At 36.6% G+C, this 10,974-nt stretch overlaps 1 protein-coding gene across 1 annotated transcript; it reads left to right on the top strand.

The window, feature by feature from the left end:
- Nucleotides 1-9,392: 9,392 nt before the first annotated feature.
- On the top strand, nucleotides 9,393-10,106 carry LOC118739758 (secreted RxLR effector protein 161-like). The gene has a single exon (XM_036471265.1). It carries the CDS (start codon nucleotides 9,393-9,395, stop codon nucleotides 10,104-10,106), a length of 714 nt encoding a protein of 237 aa, XP_036327158.1.
- Nucleotides 10,107-10,974: the final 868 nt, after the last annotated feature.

Raw genomic sequence — 10,974 nt, 5'->3', positions numbered from 1 at the left:
TTAATATGTATAATTAGTCTACTCTGTAATATATCACACATACTTAAATATCTAAATGTTTTATCCTCCTTATAGAGCAGAAATATATACACTTGCGGTATGATCCACAATTTTTCACATTCCACCGTGACTCTTTGAAACATTGCGCTCCACTGTTTTCCTCTTTTTTATTATGTATATACATATCGATCATCCTGTGCAATAACGACACAATTCAAAAAATAAAAACTGTTACTACTGTTAAGTGAATCATATCTCTAATCCTCGTCGAATCCACGTCTAATCTTTTGTACTTTCTTTAGCAATCCTGATTGCTTACTTTAGTGAGGGATGGAAATTGATTAGATAAGGATTAGAGACAAGAGCCACCTAACAGTGGTAACACTTTTTGTTTTTTGAATTTTAAATTGTGTCGTTATTGCACAGGACCATCGATATGTGGAATGGCTTTTGGATCTGACAGAAATAATGAAAAATATTTATTTTGATTTTTATTGAGAGCTGCAAACAGCCCTTAAATATTTAAAAATTCCTTAACCGCACTGCTCAAAAATCTGAGAGTATGTACATATATGCACGCACAAAAATTCATGGCCGTATTTTAGACAAAAATTGTTTTGTGTATTTAATAATAGGCCAAACACTAACATATGTGTAAGCGCCAATCTATTATTATTATTAATTATAATATTTTGGCGCTAACAAACCCCTCAGTAACAGTGTTTGTACATATATTAAGAATGTTATCTACCGATCCGCATGATTCCAACCTATTATGTTTTAGTCTGTCAGACAATTCAGACAATATTTGTTATAGTACTTCTTTATTTTCTGTATAAACCCAGTGGGAAAAAATAATGTACAGTAACCGGAAAAATAATCGGTAAAACCGCAGTTTTCCTATTCGAAAATGCATTATTTTTTCCACGTCGGTGTCCAGGAAAAGTGGGGCATTCATTTTTGCATTAACAGTAATGCAAGAATGAATGCGATTTAATATGAAATTTTTGCGAGTTTTTGGATACATTAGAATTCTGATTACATATTAAACATAAATAGGATCTAGAACTCATTAGAAATACATTATATCATTTATATCGCGCATGTAATGCATTACCACTTTTCCCACTGGGAAGTCTTATTTAATTCTTTTACATAAGTAATATACATATGTACCTGTGCATAGGGCTGCTGGATTTGTGTGACGCAAAACCGGGATTATCCTTTGAAAATGTCGTAAACACGCCAACCCCACCTTATAGAGCAGAAATATGTACACTTGCGATATGATCCACAATTTTTCACATTCCACCTTGACTCTTTGAAACATTGCGCTCCACTTTTTTCGTCTTTTTAACCGACTTCCAAAAAAGGGTGAGGTTAGATATCAGTTCGTCGGAATATATATATTTTTTTTTTAACCGATTTCGATAATTCTTTTTGCAACGGAAAGGCAGGGTCTCAGAGGTGGTCCCATACTAATTTGGTTTAGAGCCGATCATTGAACAATGAAATGTATATATATATATATTTTTTTTAGGTCGGTTTTTTTTTGTTAAAAATTACTTGTTATTATGTATATACATATCGATGATCCTGTACAATAACGGACACAATTCAAATTTCAAAAAATAAAAACTGTTACTACTGTTAAGTGGCTTATGTCTCTAATCCTCGTCGAATCCATGTCTAATCTTTTGTACTTTCTTAAGCAATCCTTATTGCTTACTTTAGTGAGGGATGGAAATTGATTAGACAAGGATTAGAGATAAGAGCCACTTGACAGTGGTAACAGTTTTTGTTTTTTGAATTTTGAATTGTGTCGTTATTGCACGAGACCATCGATATGTGGAATCGAATTTGGATGTCCTCTCTAAGAGGGCAGTTACCCACGAACGTGTACGTAGCGTTGCGTAGAAGTACGTAGAAACATATCAAGTTAGCTGTTGATAGAAAGAGAGAGAAGCAACGTCACCGTCCTAGAATGATAGAATACAAGATTGCGCCAATGAGAGAGGATTTTTGAGCGTAATTTTTGCGTGACGTCATCTTGGTGCAATTGCGAGAGAGAAATGCCAAAACGCATATAAAAATATGTAAACAATGCAGAAAAATGTGTTAATTTTAATATTACATGGCCCAATTTTGCAGGAATCAATAAATATACAAAGATTGATTAATTAGGAACACGTAGCAATAATTTTGGACATGTAGCCCTTTAGATAAGTACGATTTTTAGCACATGAAAAAATGGATGTATTAACAGTGTTTGCAATTTCATGTAGACCAAAAGGAAGGTGTGTAGCAAAGTGAATTTTTTGGACTTGCCATTTTAAAAAGCCATGCAAGTGCATATTTATATTTGTGGACGGTAGCCAATCACCATGAACTCCACAGCTGTTGACTCCACAGCTTTTATTTGATGACTTTTGTACCATTTCCGAGAGGATACATGAGTGTGGCTTTTTGGAAGCAAATATTCTATGTCAGTAAAACATAATTTAAGCTGAACTTTTAAATGTATAATAATTTGGGAACTGTTTTGTATTAGGTACGTAACAGCGCGGTAAGATGCCGCTTGAATTAGCGCCTGGCGACCTTATCCTCTGGTGCATTACCTCTTACCAGCACTAAAAGAATCAGGTACTAACAAAAATAAGTAGGTAGTGAATCTATTCATGTATCTATTTACTGTAGAAACTGCTTTTGTATATATGGCATTGCCATAAACTAAACCAGCAACTGTCTACATTCACCATGGAAATATACCTACTACAATTCACCAAGAAAAAGCCAACATAGTTCCATATAGAAGCTCATAGCTCACACACATAGCACAAAGCTCGATTTGGTTTTTAATGCATGTCCTCGCCGGCAGAACTGCTTCCACTTTTTCGGTTTGCGTCCGTAGGAAACGAAAAAAAAACTTATATCGCACGCTTTCCTTTTGTTTTCACTATTACACTTTGCCACTGCACACTTCATTTTGCTTTTAAATGTCTCAATAATTGTTTAAAACCACGCAGAAATAATAACACATATATTAAAATTTTTATTTGGTTTTTTCTTATGCTCACAATCAACAATTGCACCAAGATGACGTCACGCACACAGCTCATTCTGTCAAAATCACAAAGAGCGGATTAGCGGTACCGCGATTGGCGCAATCTCTATTTCTCTCAGTCGTGGTCACCGTCAAGTTCTGAACACATTGAAAACGACGAGCTACGGACCACAGCTTCCAATTTGTCATCTTCATTATCTAAACGCTTTTTCGATGGCGACATGATTTCTTTGAACGCGGCAGCGACATCATGAATTTGTATGAGTTTGACATAAAAGAAGAGGAAGAACCTTATCTGTCGCCAGAAAAATAGAAATAGAGCTAATCTGGCCACACAGCCGTCTACAGCCGTCGCGTAGCCCGGTCGTCGCCAAAATAATTATCTACATAAGAGTACGTGTTAAAATAATTTGACAGCTGTGGTCCGTAGCTCGTCGTTTTCATTGTGTTCGGGCTATCACGGTCATGCGGTGGTGAGTTTTTGTTAACACGCAGATCCCATAAGATAGATCGTATCCAGGGTGGGCAAAAACTCGGAGTTCGAGCGAGCGAGCGAGCAAACTCCTACTCAATGTATCGCAGGCAACTGGGCGCTCGCAGCTCATATCGTAGCCAGTGTTGCCATTTGAGCCGGTTGCGATAGCAAACAGCCGGAGAAATTTCGGTTTAGCCGGCAGCCGATTTGTTAGCCGTTTTGCATAAAAAAATTAGCCGTTTTTAGCCGATTTTGCTATTTGCCTTGTTTTCTTAAATTTCAAATATGTTTATATTTTTAACTAAGCGACCCAACATCTGTTAGAGATGGCTACTAGCCTTATCGTTGTATGAAATTGGGCTTATTTTTATTTTAAACGAAGAAGGGATTTTCTTCTGCCTAAATTACAAAACATCATTTTTGCCCACTCCCAAAGGTTTAAGGTAAGGGAAAAATTGATATTTTCAAGCAGTATGAACACATATGAATTTTTTTAAACAAACTTTTTTGCTGAGAACTTATTTAAATTCCAAAAACCGAATGCCAACTTGAATTAAAGGAACCAACGCTGAAGTAAGTCAAAATGAAAATAAAAGAGCACAAATTTCTATGTAAAGCAAAACTGTCTGGGAATCCTACGAAACATCTGCCGGTCATATGACCGGTCATCTAAATGGGAGATCTGCAGTCTTTTGGTATCATATTTTACATCAGAATTGAAGGGATTTCTGAAAAATCTGACCAGTTCTTTTGTGTAACTGTGATTTTGCATCCCTTGTCAACATATGGCCTCGGTTGATGTTAACTTAAGGTTTTTGTTTTACTGCCTTAAAATTGAAGGGAAATTTTTACAGCGTTTTTTATGTGTTTGGCTTCTATTTGAGTGTATTGAGAATCGGCCAGTCTGAAAAGGCCTTGTAGGGAAGACAATAGGTTTGTTCGTCGAAAATCCAGCGAGAATTATTACTCAAAATATCAGATAGTAAGAAAAAATACTCCCAAATTCTCTCTTAAGTAGAGAAACTTGCAAATTTCTGCACGAAAGCAAATTTGCAGGAATTCACAAGTTTTTCTGCCAGCTAGTGTCCACGGTTGCATTTCAAACAAAAGAATTTTGTATAGAATTTTTAAAATTCTTTCAGAGGGGCAAAAATCAGAATCTACGTGTATATATCTTGTCAGTCCGACTTTCTTCAACATACGTTTCAATTTCTTTGTCGGGTTTACTATATCGACTCTGGTTGAGATTGCATTCCGATTAAGAATAGTTTTTTTTTTGCCGAGTACCTTTCAAATCATTGGAATTAACTAAATTAATTAAGTAAACAAGTATTAACCTACATTTTTCATTTTAAAATCGCTCCAGTTTGTAAATTTTTAAATTTAACGAACTTGCTTATTCAAATTATCGTCGACAAAAAATCCAACCATGCGCCACAATCATATGTTTTTCCTAATTGCAAATTCTCGCTGGCAAAATTTTTCCGGCTCGAATTTGTAACTTCTCTCCAAGAAATAGTCTTTTTACTCGTGATTTATTTAAATAAAACGTGTGAAATTTAGTTGAAACATTTTAGCCGGTTTTATTTGCCAATTTAGCCGGTTCCTCCAAAAAGTTCTGGCAACACTGCTCGTAGCAGCAATGAGGCGAGGCACGAGAAGTTTGGCCTGCTTGGCAAACGAGCGAGCGCTGCTTTTTTGCTCCTATTAAACGAGCAAGGCTGTTGTGTGTTGCCTAGCTCGCAGTGCGAGGCGAGTAGCTGTCTGCATACTCGCTCTTCTAGGTAAGACGAGTGAGCGACGAGCGAGCGCTCCGAGTGTACTATACAACACATGCATTTTTGTGCATAAAAATGTGGGAATGAAGTCAATAGATTATGTACGAAAGTATGTTAATAATTGTATGTACATATGTACATTTGCATATAAATATGTGAATATTATATTAGGGCAGCATTTAACACAACAAATAAAATTTATACATACATAAGCATAGATTATGAAATGAAATATTTTTTAGAGTTATATACATACATATGTACATACATAACATGCATATTTATATATGTATGTATGTATGTCCATAAGCATGTATTTTGAGAAAAGTAATACGGCGTTTCCACAATTCGTAATCCGCTCTCTCATTTGTAATTCGCTCTCCCATTCGTCATTCGCCTTGCTAATTACCTTCCGAATTACGTAATTCGCCATACAAAATTTTGAGAGCGAATTACCTGATTTGTAGGTAATTGAGATCTAATCACTGTTGTGAACCAACAATTATAATCATTTAAATTCATGTTGTGAACCAACCTTCATATTTTTGGCGTTCACACTTGTACCGTCTCTAACAAAAATATGTTTTACACTCTTGTATTTTCTTTGGCAAATGGATTAAAGCTATTCAAATTGAACAGACGTCTACTGCGTATTTTTTATTTAAACTCTGCTGGATTTACTACAGGTCATGAGCCCAGTCCTAAAAACAGGATTTTAATTAGTTTGAAATTTCTGGTTTCGTCGATTGGAAAGATTGTGGACAAACATTTGAATAACATCATCCAAAGTGTGTTGCGTCGAGTTCTGTATGAACGTCAAATAACGTGTCTGCTATTTGCTGTGTCTGGCCGATGAATTTCACCAGTGAACGAACACGTGTTTTCTTAGTTCTAGATGAACATATAATATTTTTTCGTTTTGAACGATTTTTTTGCTCCGGTAGACTGTGACTACAAGCAATGTCGAGCAACAACATATCGGGATTTTTATCCTTCACGGAAAAGTTGAAAGGACGTGAAAACTATGCATCGTGGGAATTCGCTATGAAAACGTATTTAGAGTATGTTGATCACTGGAACGCGGTTCTTGGAACTGAAACAGATCCGGGTAAAATAAGCAAATCCAAGGCAACAATAATTTTGAGCCTTGAGCCCACGAATTATGTGCATGTGCAAGATGCTTCAAATGCTAAGGAAGTTTGGGAAAAATTGCAAGCAACGTTTGAAGACAAGGGTAGCGTACACATAATTAGTTTGGTGAAAAAATTGACTGGAACTAAATTGAAAAATTGCGATTCGATGCAGTCATATGATTCGACAATAATCAATGCGGCTTAGCGCCTAAATGCAATTGGAATCAAAGTTGATGAATGGTTGGCGATGTTTTTGATGTGCGGTCTTACCGATAAATTTACACCAATGGTTATGGCATTGGATAATACTGATACTAAAATATCGAGTGATGCAATCATGACAAAATTATTGCAAGAAATGTCTTCGACCAGTGAAGAAAATATGTACCTTAATGGAGCCAAGAAGTGTCAACGCAATAAGAAAGGTGTCCGGTGTTATAGTTGCAATAAAAGAGGTCACAAATCTCCAGAATGCCCCGATAAAAAAATCTGATAACAAACCAAGTGCAAAATTGGATTCAGGCGGTAACTCAGGTAAAAAATCACATGTAACTTGCAATGCGGTATTCTTTTCTGGAAATTACAACCGAGACGATTGGTATATTGACTCTGGCTCAACGCAACATTTAACCATGAACCGAAATTGGATTTTTGGCGCTGAAAAACCATCAATTCCGTCAATCACTGCAGCGAATGGTGTGAAGATGACAGTTGAGTTGTGCGGTGCGGTTAAATTATTAGCAGAGGCTAGTGGACGGCCGATTACGATTGAAGCTAAACATGTTTTGTGTGTTCCGGAATTAACGGCAAATTTAATTTCCGTTAGTCAAATGACAAAACATGGAAACAGCGTTAAATTTTTCTCCGATAGATGTGAAATTCGAAACAAAGACAACGAATTAGTTGCAACGGCTGCTCAGATCGAAGGGTTGTATCGATTAAAGAGAATGAAAAACTGCAGTCTAATTGCACTTGCATCGAATGAAAGTTTTCAAACGTGGCACAGACGCTTTGGCCACTTAAATGCTGCTGATATTAAAAGGATGAAAGCCGGCGCTGTTGACGGTATTTCATTTGTTGAAGAAAGTGGGGTAAATATGTGTGTTACATGTTTAAAAGGCAAACAACAACGGCAACCGTTTAGCAGAAATGGTTCTAGAGCAAAATATCTTTTGGAATTCGTACACGCTGATTTGGCTGGCCCGACGGAACATGTTTCGGTTGGTGGTGCTCGATATGCTTTAGTCTTGGTCGACGATTGCAGCAGATGAAAGATGAAACATTCAATAAGTTCATTTAATTCAAGGCATATGTTGAGAAGCAAACAGGTCGATCAATTAAAAAATTCAGATCTGACAACGGTACAGAATTTTGTAATCAACGTTTCGAAAAGTTGTTCAAGTCGTGTGGAATCGAAAGACAAACTTCAACGCCCTATACTCCTCAGCAAAATGGACTTGCTGAACGCTCAATTCGCACATTGGCCGAACGAGCAAGATGTATGTTGCAGGATGCTGGTTTGCCAAAGAAATTTTGGGCCGAAGCAATGTCAACGGCAACTTATTTAAAGAACCGTTCTGTGTCTCGGGTTTTAAAAAACAATACGCCATTTGAACTGTGGACAGGGTCAAAACCAGATTTAAGTCATCTTCGTATTTTGGATCGCGTGTTATGGTGAATGTCCCTTAGGAAAGATGAAAAAAATTTTATGCAAAATCAAAGGAGCTAATTTTTATAGAGTATATGATTCAAGTTCAAACCGGGCAATTAATAGTCGAGATATAATTTTCTTGGAGTCAGGTAATTTATCAAGATCATGCTCTAGTGATTCCAGAAATTTTGTAATAGACGATGGTGAAGCTGAGGACCATGATACAAACCATGAAGATGACGATCACAAAGAAGTTTTTAAATATGCTCAGGAAATACCATTGATAGGGTTGAATGACTTTGTTCACACTGATGATGAAACAGGTGACATTGATGTTGATCAAAATCCTACAAATCGACCAGGCAATGATAGGCCACAAGCATTGCGACGTACGGATCGAGTTCACAAGCCAGTAGAGCGTCCAGATTTCGTATCATATTTGGCTTGCGAAAATATGGATGAACCAGCAACAGTTGAAGAAGCGATAGCAAGTGATAAGCAGAATTGGGGGCAAGCCATGAATGAAGAATATCAATCGTTAATAAAAAATCGCACTTGTGAACTGGTTGAACTCCCCAAAGATCGAAAAACCATCAATTCGAAATGGGTTTTCAAACTGAAAACAGATGCAAATGGTTCAATTGTTCGACACAAGGCAAGATTGGTTGCAAAAGGATGTAGTCAGCGAGCCGGCATTGACTACGAAGAGACATTTTCTCCGGTGGTAAGATATTCCTCAATTCGTTTACTTATGGCTCTGGCTGCAAAACACAATTTAGATATCGATCAAATGGTTGCTGTTACGGCGTTTCTTCAAGGTGATGTTGACGAACAGATTTACATTCGTCAACCTGAATGTTTCGATGATGGCACTGGTCGCGTTTGTTTACTCAAGAAAGCGATTTATGGATTGAAACAAGCCAGTCGTCAGTGGAACGTGAAACTGAACGAAACTTTGATCAACTCAGGTTTCAAGCGTTTGAAGACCGATGCCTGCATTTATGTTCGTCGGGAGGCATCCAGCATGGTTTTTGTGGCCGTTTATGTCGATGATTTATTGATTTTTTGGATGGAAAAATCAATTGAAGGCGAATTTGAAAAATAACTATAGCATGAAAGATTTGGGTCAAGCTAACAGCTGTATCGGAACGCGTATCACAAGAGATCGCATGTGTGGCAGCATTTCGTTGGATCAACAAAATACACGGAATCAATTATTGAAAAATTTCGTATGGTTGAATGCAATCCAATTAATATACCGGTAGATACCAATACGAAGTTAACAAAGGAAATGTCAGCTACTACTAGTTATGAATTGGAAGACATGAAAAACGTACCATACCAAGAAGCGGTGGGCAGCATTTTATATTTATCGCAATGCACACGACCCGACATTACATTTGCAATAAGTAGTGAAAGTGGATTCAACAATCAACCGGGTCGTCCACAAGGGAATGCGGTTAAACGCATTTTTCGCTATTTAAAAGGGACAAGCGATTTAAAATTGACATTTGGACCGAACGGTAAAAATAGTGAATTACATGGCTATTGTGATGCAGATTGGACATCAGACATCGATGATAGAAAGTCATGCACGTCGTATGTTTTTAAATACCAAAATGGCTCTATTTCATGGACCAGCAAAACACATCCTGCAGTTGCACCATCAAGTGCTGAAGCGGAATATATGGCGCTCTCTGCTGCTTCACAAGAAGCAATTTGGATTCAACAATTTTTGGCGGAATTAACAACCGATGAAGTAAAACCGATCAAAATTTACAGCGACAATCAAAGTGCAATCAACATGGGTCAAAATGAAATTTATAGTCCCCGAACGAAACACATTGATATTCGTCATCACTTTGTTCGAGAGTGCATCAACAACGGAAATGTAAAGCTGGAATATACCAACACAATTCAAATGGTTTCTGATAATTTGACAAAACCGGTTAATAACGGTAAACATGCCTTCTGCACAAAGAATTTTGGACTTTCACATAATTAAATTTTTATCTTTATTTTTCATGTAATAATTTAGTGGGGATGTTGTGAACCAACCATTATAATCATTTACATTCATGTTGTGAACCAACCTTTATATTTTTGGCATTCACACTTGTACAATCTCTAAAAAAAAATATGTTTTTACACTCTTGTATTTTCTTTGGCAAATGGATTAAAGCTATTCAAATTGAACAGACGTCTACTGCGTATTTTTATTTAAACTCTGCTAGATTTACTACAATTACCATACGCATGACGAACGAATCGGTGCCTTCTCTAATATTTATCGGAAATATATCGAAGTTTTCACCGGCCTGGTCCCATTCGCTGGCATTTTTTCTAGTTATAGAATAGTATCAATAAAATATTCTCTATATAAATTTAAATTGTTGATGATAACTTAAATTTTAGCTCCATCTTCGATATTTGCAGTACACAAAAATAATAATAAATAGCGAAGACCAAGAACAAGAACTAGAGCTGCCAAACGAATTACTAATGTGTTGTGACGTGGAAACAGGGTAACTCACGAATTACTTAGCGAATGACTTGGACTATGTTCAAACAGGGGCCTAATTGGCAATTAAGAAACTTTTCACCAATTTAAGCCTTAATTGTTACCCAATTTATCATACAAAAATTCAATTTATCAATTCAATTGTGTCAGATTCTCTATGCAACCCTAGGTATGTTTAGTTTTGACTTGGAGGTATGTTTATTGAACAAAGAGCAATCAGCTGTTTGTTTCTGTCCCTCTTTTACAGCTGATATTCCAGCAGGGATGGAAAATTTAATTATAAAATTGTACCTAATTTACGGAAAGCTTTATCTAAAAGTGGATAGATGTACCAAAAAGTAAATATGTATTT

This window comes from Rhagoletis pomonella, unplaced genomic scaffold, assembly GCF_013731165.1.
Source record: "Rhagoletis pomonella isolate Grant_MI unplaced genomic scaffold, Rhpom_1.0 Rhpom_scaffold_00005, whole genome shotgun sequence".
NCBI classification, from domain to species: domain Eukaryota; kingdom Metazoa; phylum Arthropoda; class Insecta; order Diptera; family Tephritidae; genus Rhagoletis; species Rhagoletis pomonella.
The sequence above is the reverse complement of the archived record's forward strand: the minus strand, read 5'-3'. Positions and strand labels throughout refer to the sequence as shown.

Coding starts and splice junctions, on each gene's coding strand:
- LOC118739758 (XM_036471265.1), top strand. CDS start 9,393: ATGTCAGCTACTACTAGTTATGAATTGGAAGACATGAAAAACGTACCA.